The following is a 22,295-nucleotide window of genomic DNA, read 5'->3' as shown; positions in this document are numbered from 1 at the left end:
TCAGACCAGCGCCCTGTGTGCACCGAGCACCAGTGTGGGCCGGGACAGCTCTCAGAAGGGTCTTGAGTTGTGCATGGGACGTGGGAGAGAGACCGTCCAGAGAACAGACCACCTCCTATGACGGGATAGTGCATCCACCTGCCCAGAGACAGGGCCACGTCTGGTTTTCCGTGGCCCTGGGATTTGGGGGCTCGGACCCAACGCGGGCCCAGAATTGCCATCTGGGCCCCTGGGCTCCGTTCCCATCAGCGCTGGGCCTCAGTGCGTGGGCATCTCCCGGGACACTGGGATGGGGGCCTGATCTGGGATAAAGCCTCCCACACCCGCAGAACCCCTCGGAGCTCCCGGCACAGCCCGCCCTCCCGGCGCCACTTACACGTGGCCGGTCTCGTGAGCCACCACGAAGGCCGAGGAGAAGCCATCCTCGTGGTTGAGGGTACAGCTTCTCAACGGGTGGCACATGCCAGTGACAGGCGCATACCCTGCCGGAGAGAGGGAGAGAGGGCGGACAGAGAGGTCATGGGGAGGTAAAGCAGGACTCAATGAGGTCTGTGACTGACCAGCCACTGCAGGGACATCCTGACGTGGTCACTGCCAGAGGCTGCCTGGAGGAAGAAGGATCCTTGCAAGGCCCGCCCCCCCCGCCCCCCCCCCTCAGTACAGCAACCCCGAGCCAAATGCCCCCACACCCTAAAGCTCCACGGAGCCCCTCAGGGCCCACAGCCTCCTCTAATCAAGGCAGTGGGATTTCCAGATGCCCCAAGCCTGCCCAAACCCGACTTCCACGCTGTGCCCCCCTAGCCAGCCAGTCAGCTGGTCAGTCAACAAACACATTCCAAATACTTTTTGATGGGGAGGGCAGGGGTACACTGTGTTACATTCTATGGGGAACCAGAGGAATCAGATCCGAGCCCCCCTGCCCTGCCCCTGTCCCTGCCCCTGCCACACGCCCACACTTAAGGAGCAGATGGCTTAGCAGAGAGACTAGGTGGTAAGAGGTCAGCTCACACGAGGGCCTGCAAGGCTACAGTCAAGGGGCATCATGTGTGCGCAGGGGGCATGTGGAGGAGAGAACAGATTCAACTAAGGGGGTTGAGGGCCACCAGGTAATGGCTCATGGGGGGGGGGCACAGGGTTGGGCCCAGAGGACAGGTAAGACTCTGCAGGGGAGGGGATGGGGGGACGTGCTGGGGGGGACACAGAAAGGCAGTGCAGGGGGCTGCACGTAGCAGCCCCAGTAATGTTTGCTAAGTAGCTACTGTGTGTGAGGCCTGAATTCTTTTTTATTTACTTATTTGAAGACAGAGGAAAAAAAAGCACATGTCCATGGGTGAGGGGCAGAAAGAGAGAGAGAGAGAGAGAGAGAGAGAGAGAGAATCCCAAGCAGGCTCCTCGCCGTCACCGCAGGGCCCAACGTGGGGCTCCATCCCACGAACTGTGAGATCACGACCTGAGCCGAAATCAAGAATCAGACGCTTAACCAACTGAGCCACCCAGGCCACCCCACGAGGCCTGCGTTCTAAGGGGCCTGCTTCCCAGCCTCCCCGGGGCCCCGTTGTAGGCTGGGAGGGAAGGCTGGGCTGGGAAAGACCTCGGAGAAGGGGTGAGGGCAGAAAGCACTTCCTGCCTGGGGCTGCGGTTATCCAGCCCCAGACGACTCTACCCGGTCTTCAGAATTGCTCAAATGCTCTTTTATCTGAGACGCTTCGGGGGACTCTAGTGAGAGGCTGCGGTGTGAAGGAGCTTCCTGGGGCCTCTACTGTCCTGGAGTTCTGAGGTTTACTCTACGTGAGACGTGGGGATACACCTGCACACGTGTTGGTACGTCTGGTCACATGTGTCTGTGCACGAGCACGCACGTGTAAGTACGTACATGTATCCGCATGCGTAAGCGTGTGTATCTATGTGATCCGTGTACACGTATATCTGTGTGTGTGTGTGTATGTGTGTGTGTGTGTGTGTGTGTGTGTGTGTGTGTGAGAGAGCAAACCCCACACTTGACACTTCGGGGATTCAGACAAGGAGGCTTTGGATAGAGGCATGGCCAGCTGACTCCCTTCTGGAATCAGACCAGGAAAAACTAGAAAGCCCTCAACTCGGAGCCTGAAGATCCAGTCAGAGCTGCAGATCTGTCTCGTCTCTGCTAGAGGGCAGGGGCAAGCCTCTTCGCCACTCTGTGCCTCAGTTTCCCCACCGGGAAAACCGCGAGTGACCAAAGCTTCACGTGTCTGCAGAGCACGCACGACCACAGGCATTTATTTCAGGCCTCCCTCAGCCCTTGTGGCGGGCTGGAGTGGGGGAAAGCGGCAACTGTTTTCTCCCCACTCGGCAGGTGGGAGGACCAGGGGAGAAGAAGTGAGCTTGGGTCGCTGCACAGAGAGGTGTGGAGCGTGTCCACACACATGCCCTGCTAGGTGCCCCGAGGCCTGTGATGAACCCATATCGATACGGGGGTGGGGGGTGGGGGGGCTGGGGAACAGAAGCATCTTGAAGACGCTGACGGGTCTTCCCGCAGCCAGGCTCTGGGACAGTAAGCCTGACCACTCGCGGCCACCCGCAGGCTCGACCCAGACAGCAGGGACCAGAGCGGGGACCCATTCACTTCCCCTGATCCCCGAGGAAACCACTCTAAAGCTTGCCCATCCAGATGGGCCAGGTCCTTCTCCAGAGTCCCATGAATCTCTCTGTTGACTGGCTCCTCAGAGCTCCTCGGGTGGCTCCAGAGAGCCCAGCCCCGAGCCCCGGCCTCTGCCCTGCAGCTGCAACACCTGGCCACAGCAAATACAGTACCTTGCGTACCTGAGGGCCCAAAGTCCTGCCGGGTGAGGAAGACGACGTGGTCATGGTGCTCTGCGTGGCTGGGATCCTGGCGCTGCTGAGAGTGTGCCCAGCGACATACCTGCTCCAGGCTGCGAGAGGGGTTCCCCCGCTCGATCAGGCTCAGAGACTGCGGGGGCCAAGAGCGTCAACAGAGAGGGGGTTGCCAGCGGGCACCCGTCGTTCCCCTCCCGGTGGCAGAGGACACCGAGGCCCGTGGGACGCGGTGCCGGTCCCCAGGTCGCTGTGCATGCGCACAGCCCTCCCGCTTCGGGGAACACTCGCGTGCCAGGCCCTGTGCCGGGACACCTGTCTGCCGGGAACTCAACGCGCATTCTCTCGCATCCCTCGACCGAGCTGCAAGGCGGGGGTAGCTCTGAGCACTTCTGTGCCTTGTGTTCGTGGTCTCATCTAATCTTCACAACAGCCCCTGGAGGAAGGTGCTACTGCCACCCCCACTCGGGGGAGAAGAAGCCACCAGTCGGTCTAAGACTGCAGAGCCCAGGGCCCCAGGGTCCAACCAGAGCAGGACTTGTCTCGCGGTCACTGCCCGGCTCAGAGCCCATTTCCGCACGGGGTCCTCAAGGAGAGGGATCTCCAGCTGCCAGGGCATAGGACTGCCTGCTTCCAGACTGCAGGGAATCCCCCAGGCCCCGCTTAACATCCCCAAATGCCTCTGCCCCTGAAGCCTCAACTCTAACGGTCTCAGGGTTCTGATTCTGGGAACAAAATGCTTCCTACATGCTGACCAGCCCCTCCCCACACCACAGCCCGTCCGATGCACCGGTCCCCCACCCCCTCTCCCTCCAAACCCTGCCAGTTGCAGAAGGGAGGTGGTCACCTGCCGGTAGCCGACCATGATCAAGCGGACAAGGGCAATGTTTATGTGGGCGCCCAGGGACTCATCGTGGTAAATCTCATCCACCTGCAAGGAGAAAAGAGCATGCAATTTTAAGGGAAGCAAACGTTTGTCAAGAGCCTACCACACAGCAGGTACTGAGCCAGGCACCTGACCCGTGTTATCCTCACCACGGCCTTTTCAGGCAGCATTCTTCTCCCTACTGTACAGACGAAGACACTGAGGCAGAGAGAGGCAAAATGACCTTCCCAAGGCCACACTGCTAAGTTGCTGCAGACCTGGGATTCAAATCCTGCCCCGCCTAGTTCCACCTGTGCACTCTCTCCACGAAGCCAAGTGTGAGGGGCTGGCCTCACACTCAGCCCTCTGACAAAGACTCATCTTTCCACGGCTCAGGAGAGTCCTTCCACAAATGTCCCCCGGCCCGGGTCGCTCATCCTCAAGCCCCTGGGTACCCCTCCAATTGCCACCGGAATCGTCTGTCTGCTCCGTAGTGCCCGGGCACTTTTCCACGGCAAATCCAAGGGAAAGTACACGAGGACCTTGGAAATGCAGAGTCTCGGGCCCACCTCCCAAGTCAGAGTCTGTAATCTGAACACAATCCCCGGGGATGCTCAGCCACGGTCAAGTTTGAGGACCATGGCCTTGGAAAACTCCCTTCTCCCACAGGCCCAGGGGTCCGTGGGGCAGTGTCCCGCACAGGCCGCCAAAGAATGCTATCCCTCCTACACCCTGAATCAGGAGAGCCGGAACAGTGTCCATGACAGATGGACGAGGCTCTGTCTGTCCACCCCCAGAGACAGGCAGCTCACCCTCCCCTGAGTGCCCATCTCCTAAGGATGCCCCTTGAACAATTCCAGCTTTTTTGTTTTAACTTTTTTTTCTGAATATAAAACATTTCACCCTGTAAACTTTGAAAAGTACAAAAAAAAAGGTGAAAGAGGAAAATCAAATTGCCCAAACTACAATCAGCCAGATGTACAATAACCACAGTTAACATGCTTCTTGCCGGGTGCGTATCTGTGTGTGTGTGTGCGCACGCGTGTGTGTGTGTGTGTGTGTGTGTGTGTGTGTGGTGGGCGGGTGGGGGGGGGAGGGGGAGGCTCAATTTACAAAACAGTAATCATACTGAATATACCGTTAATACATTGGTTGTTTCATGAAACAGTATTCTGTATGTTTAAAAGCATCACCTCTAGGGGGCGCCTGGGTGGCTCAGTCGGTTAAGCATCCGAGTCTTGGTTTTGGCTCAGGTCATGATTTCACGGTTCGTGGGATCGAGCCCCACGTCGGGTTCTGCTGACAGTGTGGAGCCTCCTTGGGGTTCTCTCTCTCCCTCTCTGCCCCTCCCCCCTCAAAATAAACTTTTTAAAAAAAGTATCATCTCTAATGTCTGCGTATGATGGGCCACGACTTAGATAATTAATCCCCTAGCTGGACGTAACCCCCGAGACTCGCTCGGTGACTCGCTCGGTGGGTCAGTGTCAGAGCACGGCACTGGTGAAGCAATGCAGTTACTGGGGGCCAGAGTCCCGGGTTCGGGTCCTAGCTCTGCGGCTTAGGGCACATCAGGCAACGCCTTGGGACCTCTGTTTCTGTTTCTGTAGAATGGGCATCCTAATGGCTGTCACGGGAGAACTGTGCGGTGGAAGACGGGGGTGCCGACCGGCCACACACACACTTTCTCCCAAACAAGTCCAACCTAAGAATTCTCTCCTGTTCTGCCAAAATAATCCGCACCGGAGTAACTCTTAAATAACCTTGACATTTCAGCCCCGCCAACTCAGAACGTGGCCTTCCACGTGGTCAGTGTCTCAGACCTCCCTGCTGTGCCCTGCGGGCAAGCAGACCAGCGACGGGGTGATAAGCAGGGCACACTCCACACAGACACATCTGTGCCCCACATGTACACATGGAAACCCCACCGGTTGCCCCAGGGCAGGAAAAGAGATCAGTCGCTGGAATGCTTGGGTGGAGGCGTCCGCACGGCCTCTAGGCTTTTGGAAATTCTCAGGGGGCCACTGTCTTCCTGCTCTGTCTCTCGCCAAAGCGGGCCAGGCAGGTTGCTGCCCGAATCCTTCCTTACTGTCCCCACACTCGGCAGGCCAAAGCCACCCACCAAAGCCCCCAGTGACGCCTGCTCCAAGGGCTGGCATCTCCGGCCCAGGACACGGGGAAGTCTTCGAGGTGGGACTGGGGAGGAGGCTGCTGCCTCTCTGAACAAGAAGTAGGATCAGAGCCCGAGTGTCCATCACTGGTGGGGGTTGAGCGGGGCCTTCCGATGCCACCTCCCACTCCGGGTGACTGGACTAAATGCAATACTGAGCAAGCAGAAGGGGACGCACCATCCGGAGAGACCCCACTCAGCACAGCACTCTGAAATAATCTGGCGACCAAATGCTTCAGGGACGGATGTACCTAGACCCCAGGAGCTGGGGGAAAGGAAGGTGGTGTACACGTGGGAGGGAGGGGTCAGGGAGGACTTGCTGGAGGACCCAGAACGCGTCCCGCTGGAGAAGGTCACGGGCCTTTCGGAGGAGATGGGCAGAGGTTCAGGGCAGGGGAGAGAAAGGCAGGAGTCACGCGGAACCATCCAGAGAGCCCCAGGCCGGTGGTAATCAGGGCAGCTGAGGCCAGCCCCCCACGCGATGGGAATCTCTTCCCAGCCCACGCTCCCACACTTCCAGCAACGTGTGTGCTAGCCCGTTAGAAAGTTCTGGGCGCCGTGAGCCCCACTGAACCTTCCCGTCCGCCTCCTCCACTGGCCTCAAGTCTCTCTCTGGAAGTCCCACGGGGCGTATCTGCTCCTTTCCCCGGGAGAGATGGCGGCCACGATCTCTCAGGGGACTTCTCTCCGTGCTCACGTCAGTGAAACAGAAAACTTTCCAGGCGGCGAGAGAGACGACAGGCCACTTGCCAAGGAAGGACCATCCATCTGGTTAGGGGTAGGTTGTCAGCAGTGACCAGGGGAGACGCTGAAGTAATAGCACCAAAGTCCCAAGATAAAGAAACCGTCAACCCACAATCCTGGGCCCAGCAAACCAGCTTGTAAGAACCACGATGAAAGAAGCCATTGTCAATCAAGGAAACAGAAACGGAGCCACCCAGACCCCACTGTCTGCAGGTCTGCAGGAAAGTAAGGTGGAAAGTGATCCCCAACAGGTGGCCCAGGGTGTAAGAGTGGGTGAACAGTTCTGAAGCTCTGAGAGCAGCAGGGTTCAGCAATGAGCAAGTCTAGTCTTTTCTTATGCTAAATCAGGAGATAAAAATAGGGTAATTCTATTTCACACCCTTATTCCCTCATTTAAAAAAGGAGGGGGGCCCTGGGTAGCTCAGTTGGTTAAGCATCGGATTCCTGATTTCAGCTCAGGTCATGATCTCACTGTTCGTGAGTTCGAGCCCTACATCGGGCCGTGGACTGACAGTGTGGAGCCTGCTTGGGATTCTCTCTCTCTCCCTCTCTCTGCCCCTCCCCTGCTCATGCGCTCCCTCTCCCTCTCTCTCAAAATAAACTTAAAAAAAAAAAAAAAAGGTGGGGTTGGCCCTGCCATTCCACATCCCCTAGTGGGGTCCGTCTGGGGTGCCCTGGCACCCTCATCTGCACACACCCCCATCACCCCCAGCCCTTGAATAGGGCTCTGATTCAGCTGAAGCTGTCCTGACCCTTTCCACAGGCCAAGGAGGGGGCTGGACAGGGCTGCAGAAGTGCCCTGGCACACAGGTCCCAGCCACAGCCGTGAGCTGGTGCTGGAGCCACAGCCAGGAGGGGGAGCCACAGCCAAGAGGTGCAGCCTCCTGAGAGGCCCAGGACCCCGGCCCTCGCGCGGGCGGCCCCCTGGCAGGCTCTAATCTGGCTGTGCGCTCAAGAACTGGCTGTCGGCCTCCACCCTCCCAATGCCAAAGGTCAGGCCCGTGCGCCAGCTCTGGGGAGACCTGGAACTGCTTCCCGCGGCTGTGGGTCCCAGCGGGATACATCAAGAGACGCCCACAGGGCAGAAAAGAAGGCTATGTCTGGTGTCCTTCTTCCCCACCTCAGCCAAGGTCAACATCCCCTGCCAAGACCCCAGGGTAGCGTTCCACATCAGATATTGGCTTGGGACGGCCACTGGGCATATACTAGAAAATCAAGCAAACGTCAGGACTCTCTCTGGTCAAGGGGGCACAGAACAGCAGAAGGGAGAAGGTCCGCGATAATGTAACAGAAGCTAGAGACCACGAGGGTTGGAGAAAGAGCCGCTATTCCCTGAACACCTACTACGTGCCGGGCACCATGTGAGGGCTTGCATACAACCTCACGCCAGCCTACGGAGAGAGGAATTATTCCCGTCTCACGGGTGAGAAATCCAAGGCTCAGAGCGGTTAAGTAACTTGCCCAAGGCCACCCAGCTGGAAAGTGGGAAGGCTCAGATTTAAACTCTGATGCTTTGTGACTCTGAGCCACTCCACACAGCTGTTTTCCAGAACCAGCTCCTGTGGCAGGCTGGCTGGAGTGGGCTTTCTGTGGCCTAGGAGAGAAGATAAGTGAAGCAGGTTTCCACATCCAGTAAACAGCAACACGGCCAGCCAGGGAGTCGTGGCTAGAGCCCCTTCTCTGTTGTGCTGTAACCCTGCATGGCCAAGGCCTCCCGGGGGCCTTGTGGCCAAACCCAGGGAGCAGGAAGAAGGGAAGGGGGTTGGGAACTCTGAATCTGTGTTCCGGCCCAAAGGGAGGATCAGACCCCAGGTACCGACAGCAGAAATGCCTGGGGCTCCACTGCGGCTGGCGGGGAGAGCTAGGCCCCTGGGGAGTCCATGGGGGGGGGGGGGGGGCAGCTGGCAGCCTTCCCTTCTGGACCAGGCCAAAATGGGCTTCTCTTTGGCAGTGCGGGGACAGGGGTCCAGCAGAGAATGGCCCCCCAGCCAGCCCCAAGTTCCCACAATGCTAGGGAACACTGCTCCCAAGGAGTTCTGGAGCAGCCTATCCACCAGCCTGGCAGCCAGGTCCAGGCAGGTCTCAAACAGGGAGGGGCCGTGCTGAGAAAGCATGACCCCAGGGTCTCAAGCCCACCTCATGCTCAAACAGGAGAGGGCAGTGACTGCTACCTAAAGGCTGATGCAGCCACAGCCTGCATGCCGTAACCTGGTGCCCTGGATGCGGTCTTAGAGCAAAAACAAAGGACCTTAGGGGCAAATAGGGGGAATCTGAAACAAATACGGGCTTTCATTAACAATAACGCATCAGTATTGGCTCAGTACTTGTGACGAATGTACCATGGTAATGGCAGATGTTGAACATAGTGGGGCCCTCGGGAACTCTCTGGACTAGGCTTGCAGCTCTTCTGTAAATCTGAAACTATTCTAAAATCAAAAATATATATCAGCTGAAAAGAGAAGAAGGTTACGTCTAGCTGCCATACCTCCTTGGGCTGCTCCAGACTGTTTGCCCTTCCTGACAGTTCCGGAGACTTTCCTGGGTTTTGATGACCTAAGCAGTTTCGAGGAATACCAGTGGGGCATTTTGCAGACCATCCTTCACTTCGGGTATGGCTGATGTTGGTCTCATGATTAGAGGCGGGGTACGGGCCTGGGGGGGAGGAAGGCCACAGGAGTGAAGGGCCATCTTCCCCACACGACGTCAAGGGCACCCGCCGCCGTCACCGACAATGCTGACGTCTAGCGCCTGCTGGGACAGCGCTTGCCAGGTTTCTCCTGCGTAACATACTCTCTCCTTCCCGGCCCCCGTGCTGTGCGCTTCAGGACAAAGTCACTGGGCACAGCCTGAACTTCAGGAGCGGGAGTTGGAATCCACCTCCTTGAGGGCAGAGTACCTACGTCAATTATTCGGAATCCTTCTCCCAGCTGTTCATTTATTCTGTCGCTTATTTATCAGTATGAACCCATGGCTGTGTGTTTTTATACTCTGGGTTATACTTCAACGCGACATTAACCTGGTCGCTCAAATTGTCCCAGCTTTGGCCCCCGGGAGCTCTTTCCTTCAGTTGGCTCCTGTGTCCCTTTAACACACCCTTCTTGTTGGCTCTGGGGTTCTTTGTTTTGTTTCGTTTTGTTTTTGTGTGTTGGGCACTTCCTTACTTTCTGGCAACACGGGAGGCTCGCCTTGGACGTTCTCCGCTCCGGTTGTGACGGCCAACCGTTCCTCGAAGGAGCTCCAAGGAGTCATTACCCACCCCCCCCATCTCGCCGGGAGACAAGCAGGCCCACAGTGACGGCCGAGCCTGCGTGAGCACGGCGGCCACGGGAAAGGAAGCGGCCTCTGCTCGCGTGCCCTCCCTGGTCGCTTCCGGCCTCTGAACCTGAACAGAACGGGGGTGGCCCTGCTTGAAGGTGCGGCCTGGCCAACAGTCACCTCTCCTGCCCTTTCTAGTCCCAGGGCCTGGAACTAGCCCCCCGTCTCCCCGGCTCCGACCCCTCCCATCGAGAGCACGAGGCAACTCTGCAGACCACTCGCTCCAACCGGCACCACGTGGCACGTGTCTGAGATGTTCTCCTTTCCCCGTTGACCGTCACAGGGGGCCAGGTGGCGGTGACAGTGTGCTGTCACCGCTGCCCGTGCAAGCGAGACTCTCACGTGACTCCTGGTGGCTTCACAGGACACTGCAACGCCCTGACATTGCTGGCAGCAGGCCATTTACGGGGTGAGAAAGGAATGGGAGTCCTGGTTGTCTGAAAACTTCCGGGGGCGCCTGGGTGGCTCAGTCAGTGAAGCGTCCGACTGCAGCTCAGGTCACGATCTCGAGGTCCGCGGGTTCGAGCCCCGCGTCAGGCTCTGGGCTGATGGCTCGGAGCCTGGAGCCTGCCTCCGATTCTGTGTCTCCCTCTCTCTCTGCCCCTCCCCCGTTCATGCTCTGTCTCTCTCTGTCCCAAAAATAAACGTTAAAAAAAAAATTTTTTTTTAATAAAAAAAAAAAAAGAAAACCTCCGTTTCCACCTTGCAGTAAAATCAAGAAGGCACCCACATCAAAGTCACAGAACGGGTTCTGCCTTGGAGAAAATCCAGAGGCAAGGGCGGGGGGGGGGGGGCTCCCGCAGCGTCACCCAGGCTCCAGACGGCACAGGAGCCAATGCCGTGCAGAAAACACGGACACGGACGGCTCTGTGGCTGAAAGCGACTCTGACAAGTAACACTCGGAATGGAAGAAGTGATGGGAATACCGGACTTTGTCACACCGTCGTATCTACGTGCGCACGTGAGTAACACGCGACGAAAATCTAAGCCTCCATCAGGTTGAAAGAGTTCTTCCGACGAGCACAAATAAAAATTCTAAGTGATACGAAAACACCACGTCGGGGTTTAACGGGTAGCACTTTTTCTGTTTCTTAAGTACGTAAAGTAACAGAGCATCTGACAGTCGATGGGTTCAGTTTTGATGAAACGTGGCAAGTGATGTGTCCACACGTAGTGTGTGACCTCCTCCGCGTGGGCACACCTGGTCTGGTGTGGGACATGCATCTACGTGCACACGGCCGGGTTACACATACGGGTGGCTGTGTGTGCGTGTACACGCATGTGCGGGGAAACATGCACTCCATCTGTGCATGTGTGCACTCTCTGGGGGTGTACCCCAGTAACATTGTGTGGCCTGCAGCCCAGGATCCCTGCCCACCCCACCCCCCCCGGCTGGCCTATGCAGTAGCCAGAGCTGGGCCTCGGCTTTCCCCAGGTTGGGACACTGAGTCTGGGCCAGGGCGCGGCTCACGAGTCCCCAGCATTTATCCCCCACAACCTGTCTCCATAATGCAGCCGCCTTTATGCCCCAGGTCGGCCTGTCTGAGTGCAAAGAGAGGCACTGTGGAGGCCCAGAAAGACCCCAACTGCCGTGACCTCACCTCGCTGAGCCTGACTCTCCCATCTGAGTGTGAACTGATAAACCTTGCAGAGAGGCCTGAGGACAGAAGGTGAGGCAAATGTCAAGCATTTGGAACAGGGCTTGGAACACATATGTGCTCGATCAGTGGCCTCTCTTGGTTCAGAACTTCTGCTTCCCACTTGGGGAGCTGATGAGAGGTCCATTAGGTCAGCCCAGGAATACGGGATTTCAGGAGCGTGACCTCCAATATGGCGACCGAGATGCCTGGTATGAAAGTGCTCTGTCAACCATAAATCTCTCATTACCAGGAGGGGTATTTGTCCTCATTGTTACCGTGTCTCTCCTGCCAGGAATCCCAGTATTCACGCCTTTGTGTTAAGCATTGTTCTCTGCCCAAGGGGGCTTGCTTTCAAAAAGCAATATGGCGACTGGAGCTAATACCTCAGGGCAGGACTCCCGGCCACAAGGGCCACCTTGGCTGCGGGGAGTCCTGTGCACCGGAGGATGTTTAGCAGCATCCCCGGCTCCTCCTTCAAGATAGCCAGTAGCATCCCATCCCCTCCCGCTGCGATAAACCAAAAATATCTCCAAACCTTCCCCAGTGCCCCCTGGGAAGCAAACTTGCCTATTAAGAACCACTACCTCAAAGTATGTAGATTCTGCTCCTAGTTGTGGGGGGTCTCAGATTGCCCTAAAAAGCAGTGGAAAGCGTTTTAGGGTGAGACAAGACAAGAGAAAGGCCTAAAAAGAGAGGGAGGAGGAGGATTTGTGTCCTTCCAATGAGCAGGGAGGATGAGCTGCTCGGAGGCTCACATATCCCCGAACGGAAAACGTCTGGCAAAGCAACACTCTCTGTCAGCACGAAAGCAGTGTTTTTGTGGCGTTCCAAATTGGCCTTTATGATGAATATTTAACACAGTTATGTGCCAAGCGAATGCCGCCACCCTCCCAGGCTGAGGCCACCAAAGCCCTGGTCTGACAGTCATCTGCACCCAAACCTCCTGGGCCTCGAAGGGGCACCAAGCTCTTCCAGCAGAGCATCGGAGAGGCTTCAGGAAGGGGCCCGGAAGCAGGTCAGAGCGGGTAGGACCCTCTCAGAGGCACCGACCAACATCTCTACGGCAACCACGCCCAACACCTTTGTGGCGTCAGCCTGGCCAGATGGGGTGAGAGCAGGGTGGGCAGGGAGCCTAGGACTGCCAAGAAAGAGGGATCCGGCTGCGGAATGGCTCAGTGAGGACCGATAAAGGGGCCTGTCTCCTTGCCCTCTCTCTGCTCTGGCTCTGGGCCCTCTGAGGATGCCTGCATCCCCCTGTCCCAGAGAGTCCTCACCGCAGAGATTCGGTGACAGTGCCTGATTCTCTCCATGCCCCTGGCTGGCAAGCCTGGCCACAGCCAGGAGCCGAGAGCAGGAAGCAGGCCCGGGGTGAAGCTTCAGGATCCTGGCTCAGCTACGGAGACCCATTTCGGGAAGAGGCCGGGGGGTGGAGGCTACGATCTTCCTTCTCCCTCCTCCTCAGAGCTGTTTTGCCCCTGGTTTTACCACAGTGGGAGGGGGAGGGGCGCATGAATTTTGGAATCAGACAGATCTGGGTTCGAATCCTAACTCTGCCACTTACTATCCCGAGCCAAGTCGCTTGGCTTCTCAGAGCCACGGCGGTCAAAGGAATGTCACTGGCGTAAGGCCACTGTGAGGATTCACAGAGCCTGTCTGTGAAGTTCTCAGCCCCGTGCCGGACATGTGGTAGGTGCTGGAACGATACTGTGACATTCGAGAAGGCTCAAGGAGGCTCAGGCTCCGTCTTCTCCTCCCCCCAAATCAAAGCCAGTGCCACCGTCAGGCACTGACGGAGAGGCACCCTCCTCTCCATGCCAGAGCCCATGCTGTCGCCCGAGGGACCTTCCCGCCACAACTAAACTCCTGAGAGGTCTCCGCAGGCCTGGCTGCCCCCTCATTCCTACGTCTACAATCCCGCCATACGACGATGATCCACCTCACCAAACCCTTTCCCCCCCCCGGCTGGTTCAGCTCCAAACCCCAAGCCTCTCCCTCCAGTCCACAGGGACGGCTGCCTCCTCTAAGCTCCTTCAGCACTGGCCTCAATGGTTCCCAAACTATTCCGTGGTCTGAGGCTTGTTTTGGCCGCCAGACCAAAGCTTCTAGAATAAGGTCTGTCACACTAGGCACTCACCAAATGCTGAACAAAACTGCTCCTTATGTTTCAAAGCTCTCAAATGGTTCCCTAGTCCTGAGGCTTGAAGACGCTTTAAGGAGAGTGAGCTGGTGCAGATGGGTAAACTGAGGCACGGGCAAATAAAGTCCCTCAAGGGCCCACGAGCATGTGAGGGAGGGAAGGGGGGGGGGAGTCCTTGCCACCATGTGCAGTTGCATAAATATTTATAGCACATCCCCAGGTTAATGCAAAGGAAAACTGAGAGGCAGGATACCCTGAGAGCTGCCAGTGAACAGGGCCCCATCAGATGGTTCTGAGGGTTTCACTAACGGCTTCTCCCCCTCCTCCAGGGTTAGCACAATAGGACCATACATCCCGGGAATCGGATCTCTCCCTGATCCTGCTAGGCCAGCCCCGGCCCCGCAAATCAGGATCAGAAATGGTCACAGGCCGGCAGGCACTTTAAGGGGACAGCAAAGGGACACCCTTTATACTGGCTGCGTGAAATCCCTCAGGAAATTAGTGCTTTGAGCTTCAAGCATCCCAGCCAAATAAAGTTCCCACACAATGGACAGGATGAGCTGCTGGTCCCCCAGGAGGAGAGGTGGTTGGCCACCCATCCACTCACCAACGTGGGCCAGAGCTCTCGCTGGCTGCCCTCCGCACCTGCGACATCAGAACGCAACCTCCCAGAAGATCCCCCTATGGCGAACCATCCGCCTTGTATGGCTCATCAAGCCCCCAAATTCTTCTTGGGGAACAAGCTCCTGTAGACCCTCCCCATCACTTTCTAACTTTCCCCCTCCTCTCCTGGGCAACTTCATCACCATAAAAAAGGACAGAAAGTATAAACAAGTGTAATCGCAAACGTTATTTCCCATTTGTTCTCCTAAAAACCTACTTGTCTTTCCTAAATAAGCCTATTTGTCCTAACCGTACAAGCCTTTTGCCAACTCTCTTTCCCCTTAGGTATACAAGTTACAAATTCAAATCACCCCTTTGAGCGACTCATCACTAAGCATCCCCACAAATACACGTATTGCACATGATGATCTTTCATCGGTTTAAATTGCAAGCCCCTGGAACTAAACCTAAGAGGATAGAGGGAAAGTTGTCTTTCCTCCCTGACATCTGGGTCACCAGCCAGAGACAGCACTACCAGACGTGAGGCTTCAGACCTCTATGCAGAGGCCATGTGAAGGGGGTTGGCTCCAAAGTGACAGAGCAGGCCTCAGACCCCAGGCCTGTGGCTTGAACAGATGGAGACAGGATAGCCAGACCTCTCACGGGGTAGTCGGGAGACTGGAGTAAATGAAGTCACATTTACAAGCAGTCTGGCTCCCAGTGCTTGCTCAATGACTGTAATGACTTACAAGGGGATGTTATTTGCAGTTGTCTGGGGACACACAGCAAGGTAAAGGCTCTGAGGGCAGGGACCCCATTTTCTACTCCTCTGAGCCCTCCACTATAGAAGCCATTCTTTTGTCTGCATGCTTGGCTTCCCCACTATCTAGGAAGAGATTCTGTTCCACCTCACCCCCATGCAAGGTGTTGGGCTCTACCTGGGGACCCAAGCCAACCCTCCAGTCATAGCAATTAGTCAAGGACAGCCACCTGATTGACCCAGGCCAGCCTTCCCTAGAAACATCGGGGGGATTCCTTTGCCTTTGTGTCCTGGGAGGAGGAAGTGTGGGGCCTGGGGTGGCCCAATGGGCCTGTTTCCTGCCATGGAGAGAAAGCCTGGCTCCTATTGGCTTATATCACCAAGAGGACAAATAGGGAGGTGAGAGTGAGAGAGAGAGAGAGAGAGAGAGAGAGCGCACCCTACCGGACTAACATCCACTCCCATCATGCCCAATGCCCAGCACGGGGCACGCACCTGGCTGTGAACCGATGAACGCACGACCATCAACACTGGAGAGTGAGGCCAGCTGGGGAGCAGGGCTCCGGGAAGCCTGTCCCACCCTTCCAGATCCTGCTGACCTGCTCACACTTTAGTCCAACCAACGCACATTTAAGGAGAAAGAAAGCAACAGAATGCTCACTGGAGGCACCCAGACGGGAGGCCACAGACCATGAAAGAGAGCCTCTGGTCTTCCCCAGACTCCCAACCCTCCACCACTCCCGCCCAGGCCTTCTCTCCTCACCCCTATTCCCAGGCCAGAATCTAGAAAGGGAGAGACAGTGGCGAGGCCAGCTCTTGGGGGAGGTGGGGGAGGTCCCACCACTTAGTCGCTTAGGATGGTCACACAGCCAGAATCCAGGGGTGTGTCCCCAGTGAGGTTGCTAGCCTTCTAGCTTCAGGAACAAAGACGCAGCCTGTAAGTCGGACGGGCCACCAGACTCCCTGCCATCCCCGGGAAGGGCTTTCTACCTGGGACCCTGGCCAGGCCTCAAGCCCGGAGAATAATTATAACATGTACCTTGATGGAAACTATGTGTCCAAAGGACACTTTTCGCCTTATCTGAATCTGATTCCACGGAAGCTATGTTACGACTGAGAACCGGATACTTGATAACAATGCAAAGTGTCTATAGATGCACGAATCTCTTCTACCCCATGAAAAAGCCAATTTCGTTCTCTGTTTGCACATTCATTTCAAAATCCCTGATCGTAAATGTTTCCATGCTTAGGGTTCTCTTCTGAAAGGGTGGTTAACACTTGCCTGGTTCCCTCCCTGATGAGTTAGTAAACTAAAATCTTTCACACTTGCCCGCTTTTATTTCTGTATGAGCGTCAGGATTTGACCTTCTCCTGAAAAGTATCCTTTAGCAAACGGAAGGACTCTGGGGCTGTGAATGGGGTCTGGTTCACCGGCTCACACTCCTGGGGTCTTCAGCCCCCGCTCTGGACCCAAGACCCAGGCTCCCAGCACCTGAGGGCTTCCTAAGGGTTCCCCTGCCCCCACCTGCTGGCTCCAGGGGCCAACCCTGCTTTCCCACTGATGGGATCAGTACTAGGCTGTGTGGCCTCAGGTTGGGCCAGCCATCTATAGAGTGTGGGTGGGTGGTCAAGGGCTCCAGGGAGGGGGGGGTGTCCATATTCATAATCACCTGCCCTGCCTCACCAACAGCCCAACGTGGTAGCCTTTGCTCTTAAGAATCCCACACGTCAGGCTCCTTAAGGGACAGAAGAATTCATACCCCAACAAAGAGGAGGCCGGGGCTCAGTCCTCCCCTCCCTGGGGCTCAGTAATTGGATCTGACTTCTAGCCCCACCCCGTTTTCTTTACAGCCGTATTATGGACACAAACCTGCTACCTTTCTGTCCCCTGTTTCTTCAACGACCCACTCACCCGCTCCACACATACCCATCACCCGTTAGGGGTCCGGGACTGTGCTGTGTGCAGCTGGGGCTCAAAAAAAGTGTAAGACAAGACCCCAACCCACCCCTTCAGAGGCTTAGACGAAGGACCACTTCTACACACACACAGGCAGTACAGCTCCAAGAACAATGAAGGCGGGCCGGGGTGGGCCTCTTTGGCGTGCCGATTATTTTTTTGAACACGTATCTATTTTTGAGAGAGAGCAAGTGTGCGTGGGGGAGGGGCAGAGAGCGGGAGACAGAGGATCCCAAGCAGGCTCCGAGCTGTGAGCACAGAGCCCAATGTGGGGCTTGAAACTCACGAACCCGTCAGATCACGACCTGAGCCGAAAGCAAGAGTCGGCCGCTTAACCGACTGAGCCACCCAGGCGCCCCATAAGCAGCTTTTTTTTTTAATTTTTTTTTTTTAACATTTATTTAGTTTTGAGACAGAGAGAGAGAGAGCATGAACAGGGGAGGGTCAGAGAAAGAGGGAGACACAGAATCTGAAACAGGCTCCAAACTCTGAGACATCAGCACAGAGCCCGACGCGGGGCTCGAACCCACGGACCGCGAGATCATGACCTGAGCCGAAGTCGGACGCTTCACCCACTGAGCCACCCAGGCGCCCCATAAGCAGGTTATTTTTAAGAAACTGCAGGCATATGAGAAGCTCCGAAAACCCCAGTGGGAGTTACCCTTTCGTGGGAGACATTTACACGTATGAGGGAAATGTCCGCCTGTGAGGGTGTTTCGTAGCTATACCAAAAGCGGGGGATGATTCAGTCTCCGGAAACTCTTATCGAGGCAGGTGAAGACGTCAATCTGCACAACCACCTTTCTGTTCCCTGTGCACCAAACAAAGGCCCCCTTCGGGACCTGGGATCTGGCCCCCCCCACCAGCAGATTGAAGGCTCCTTGGCCAATCTTCCCGGCCTGGGATCGGGCATTTTCTCCAGAAGGGGAGTCCCAGGGAAGGCCCCTCGACTCTTGGGCAAGCAAAGCCCCTGGCCACGCCTGCCTCAGGCTCTGAATGTGTCCCAGCCCTGAACCCACTGGCCCCAGGCCCCGGGTTGCCAGGGGCCGGCGCCGATGGCCTATGGGCCCCTCAGCCTGGGGCGGCTGTCAGGCCAGCTCAGGCTTGGGTCACTGCTGGGCTAAGGAGCGAGCAGTGCATCCATCAGACAACACCAGGCCCGAGAGAAATCGTGTTCTGAGCAACACTGGTGGCCACCCCACCCCCCCGCCCCGTTTTGGGACGTGAGGACACTCACGATGTTCATGAGGGTGAGGACGTAGTTCTGCACGTGCTCCTTGCCGTGGAAGCGCACCACGGAGTCATCCACCGCGAGCAGCACCTCGATGCTGTAGCTGCCCGCCTTGGCATGCCGCCGCTTCCGCTCCCCGTCGCCCAGCTGGTTGCCCACCAGGCCCAGCAGGTTGGGGAGGTCGCCCGGGCCAAAGGCTGCCAACCGGGATGGGAAGAGAGACAGAGGTCAGAGCCACAGGAGAAGCTGTCGCCCGGAGGCCGCCCGCCAGCCCGCTGTGCCCCGTCACGTGTGCCCTCTTCCTGCCTCTGTACGAAGCCGGCTCAGCGTGAGGGTTCCTCCCACGCCTGCCACCTCGGAGGCACAAGCCCTTTTCCAGGAGCCAGGCCACGGCTGAGGCTTTGAGGCGAGGAACACGGAGAAGGGGGACCTCGCCTGGACTCGCAGGCCTAGGTCCCAGGTCCCACTCAGCCCTATCTTCCCCGCGTGACCCAGCCCTGCCCCTCTCACCCAGAAGCTTGCTGTCAAAATCAAATGTGGGGGGCGTCTGGGTGACCCAGTCGGTTAAGTGTCCGACTTCGGCCCGGGTCATGATCTCGAGGTTCGTGAGTTGGAGCCCTGCATCGGGCTCTGTGCGGACAGCTCGGAGCCTGGAGCCTGCTTCGGGTTCTGCGTCTCCCTCTCTCTCCACCCCTCCCCTGCTCGTGCTCTGTCTCTCTCTCCGTCTCTCAAAAATAAGAAAACATTAAAAAAAAATTTTTTAAATCAAACAGGGCAGTAGGTGGGAACTTCTCAGTAAAGGAAAAGAATCCTGGCGTTACTGTAGCCCATGCAGGGCATTTTAGGGACCCCTGGATATGTCCCCTCAAGTCCCTCTCTCCATCATCGCCAGCCCCCCAAAATTTCACCACCACTGCTTTGCCTTTCGGCAAAAAGCAAAAGATGCATTTAACTAGGAGCTATGAACTTATATAATCTAAGCGTTGTCATACTTTTCCTATAAAGGACCAGATAGTGAATATTTTACGCTTTATGGGTCCTACAGTCTCAGTCGGCTATTCAGTTTGGCATAAAAGTAGCCACAGATAATATCAAAGCAGACCAGGGTGTCTCTGTCCCAGTAAAACTTAATTTCCGGTGCTGGGTGGCTCAGTCGGTTAAGCATCCAACTCTTGATTTCGGCTCAGGCCATGATCTCAGGGTTTGTGAGTCCAAGCCCCAGGCAGGATTCTGTGCTGACAGTGGGGAGCCTGCCTGAGAGTCTCTGTCCCCTTCTCTCTCTGACCCTCCCCCACACGTACCTGTGTGCATTCCCTCTCTCTCTCTCTCTGTCTCTCTCTCTCAAAATAAATAAACTTAAAAAAAATTAATTTCCCATGGTGGGCCTTAGTTTGCTGACCTCCAGTCTAATCCAATCCAATCCAATTCTTACAACTCTCAGGTTACTGCCCCCAATACACAGGCAAACAAACTGAGGTCCAGAGTAGCTTGTCCAGGTCTGTCTGAATCAAGACACCAGGCTTTGAAGCATCACCACCGGTGCTGCTACTTAGAGAGGTAGCACCTTAAGTCGTTATCAGTCATTTGCACCATAGTCTGAATAAACTGCAGCAACATTTGTTGGGGCGGTGGAGGTGAGGGTTCATGAGGACACGGTGGGAAAAGCCAATGAAGGGGAGCAGAATTTGCCACCCCAAAATACGTCTCTGTGGTGTGAGGATTATTTCAGGCTGATTATTTTTAAGAAACAGCAGAGGCACGGGGCGCCTGGGTGGCGCAGTCGGTTAAGCGTCCGACTTCAGCTCAGGTCACGATCTCGCGGCCCGTGAGTTCGAGCCCCGCGTCGGGCTCGGGGCTGACGGCTCGGAGCCTGGAGCCTGTTTCCGATTCTGTGTCTCCCTCTCTCTCTCTGCCCCTCCCCCGTTCATGCTCTGTCTCTCTCTGTCCCAAAAATAAATAAACGTTGAAAAAAAAAATTAAAAAAAAAAAAAAAGAAAAGAAACAGCAGACACGGGAAAAGCTCTGGAAATTGAGAAGTGACCCTTTAAGGGAAATCTCCATTCGTAAGGGGGTCTCCCACCCTGCACCAGGAAGGAGGATGACTCTAAATCTCTGGAAACTCTTTATCAATAGAGAGGGAAATGACTTAAATGCACATAACAACCTTGCCCGTTTGCTGTGTTTTCCTGGTAACCTCCCATCAACTCATGGCTCCTTCCCACCCACCAACGTTTTCTTTTGTCTTTAGCTGATGTTAGGGTGGCGGCTTGGACCATCTGGGGGAGTTACTCAATTTTCCTGAGTCTCTCCCACATACACAGAAGGTATCCATGTAATTAAACTTCTGATTGCTTTATCTTTGTTAATCTGTCTTTCATTACAGGGTGCCTCAGCCAAGAACCTAGAAGGGTAAAGGGAAAATTCTTTCTCCTCCCCCACACTAAGAAAGTCGGATAAGAGGCTGGGGTCTCTTGAGAAGACTCCAAAGCCTTAACATTTCAGGATTCCCCTCCATTCTACCCTGAAGTTCTGATACTTGTTCAATTAACTTTTCTTTTTTCTTTTCTTTTCTTTTCTTTTCTTTTGAGAGAGAGAGTGAGTGGTGCAGTGGGGGAGAGGGAGAATCCCAAGCAGGCTCCTCCCTGTCAGTGCGGCTCAAACTCACGAACCATGAGATCACGGCCTCAGCCCAAACCAAGATGTGGATGCTTAACCAACTGAGCCACCCAGGTGCCCCAGACCATTAATTTCTGAGAATATCCAGTTATGCGAGAATCCTCCAGAGAGGTGGGACAGGAACTAAGGATAGGAAAATGCCCACCGATACGTCCCCAGCATGTCTCAAGGGGAATGATTGCAGGAGGGGCCTCATACTTACTTGGTGGGTGGATGGTAGGTGAGTGGGAAAGGTGGGAGCCCCGCCCTTGAACCCACTGCCTCCCCTGGGTGACAGAGAAAGAACCAGATGGTAACACCACAGTGACTTCAAGGCCTACAGGAGGACTGACTAGGGAAGGCTTCCACACCAAGACCCAAACCAGGACTGGGGGGTTGACAGAGGCTTCTGGAGGAGGGGACACCTAAGCTGGGCCAGACGGGGAGCGGGAGACAACCTGTTGGAACACGGGGAACAGAGGGTCCGCAGCAGTGGGAACTGTATTAGCAAAACCCACTGTGAGCAAGTGTGGGGTGAAACCATCCACAATATGCGTGACCCTTGGGGACGATTCAACAGGTACCTTGGCAGAGACCCAAGATCTGCCTCTAAGCCTCTATCGATATGGATACTTCAGGAACTGAAATCTGAGGACAGGGCAACAGGGAACCACGGGACCCCGCTATGGTTTCTTTTTCTCTTCCCTTTGGTTCGGGGCTCTCAAGTGCAAAGGAAGGAAAGCACTAGACTGAAGGGTTGGAAAAACGTGTGAGCACTGGCTGAGTGGAGAAACCAGAAACGCGCGGCCAGCCCTCCGAGTGATGCACAGCCTGGGGAGCCAGGCTCCGGCCGGTGTCGCCCTCACTAGGCCTGACACAAGCACTCTCGGCGGCCTGGTGCCTGAGCCCAGAGGCAAATGCCTGGGAGAGGGGAAGGAGACCCCCCCCAGGAGGGGAGGAAAAGGAGCAAGCGCTCTCTCCACGGAGCAGGGAGACTGAATAGCGGCCACTCCCAACATGTGAGCGGTGCCCACAGGTTGACAGACTGCAAGTGAAAGGTGGACGTGACCCCTCACGGCTCTCCCAGCCACAGGCCTGTCAAAGGGAGGCTCAGAGAGGTCACCTGACTCATCCCAGGTCACACAGAAAGTTAATGGCAGAGGCCCAGAATGGAAACCCAGGGCTCCCACCCTCATGTGATCACGCCCTATCAGGGCCCGCCCGGATTTCCCTCCCAGCAAAAACAGTGAGGAGCACTGGGCAGGGCCTACTGACGTCAACCATAGGCCCTGGAGAGGTGCCCCCCACACCCTCTTCTGTCTCTCAGGCCAGAAACAGGTAACCTTCCAAGAGGGGAGGGTGGGGGCGGCAGGCCCCCCGGGGGGGGGGGTTTCCAGAAGCCCACCCAAC

The 22,295-nt window shown here is 56.1% G+C and overlaps 1 protein-coding gene across 1 annotated transcript in view; it reads right to left on the bottom strand.

The window, feature by feature from the left end:
* The window catches only part of ADAMTS14 (ADAM metallopeptidase with thrombospondin type 1 motif 14), an 82,825-nt gene that overhangs the window by 32,718 nt on the left and 27,812 nt on the right, over nt 1-22,295 (bottom strand). Inside the window, exons 4-7 of the mRNA XM_043596546.1 lie at nt 18,237-18,427; nt 3,659-3,742; nt 2,800-2,947; nt 377-482 (exon numbers count right to left, since the gene is read on the bottom strand). Coding sequence (XP_043452481.1) covers nt 377-482; nt 2,800-2,947; nt 3,659-3,742; nt 18,237-18,427 — 529 coding nt within the window. The remainder of the gene's footprint in view (nt 1-376; nt 483-2,799; nt 2,948-3,658; nt 3,743-18,236; nt 18,428-22,295) is intronic.

The sequence above is a fragment of the Prionailurus bengalensis genome, chromosome D2 (genome assembly GCF_016509475.1).
Source record: "Prionailurus bengalensis isolate Pbe53 chromosome D2, Fcat_Pben_1.1_paternal_pri, whole genome shotgun sequence".
NCBI lineage: Eukaryota > Metazoa > Chordata > Mammalia > Carnivora > Felidae > Prionailurus > Prionailurus bengalensis.
This window is presented reverse-complemented; position numbering and strand designations above follow the sequence as displayed.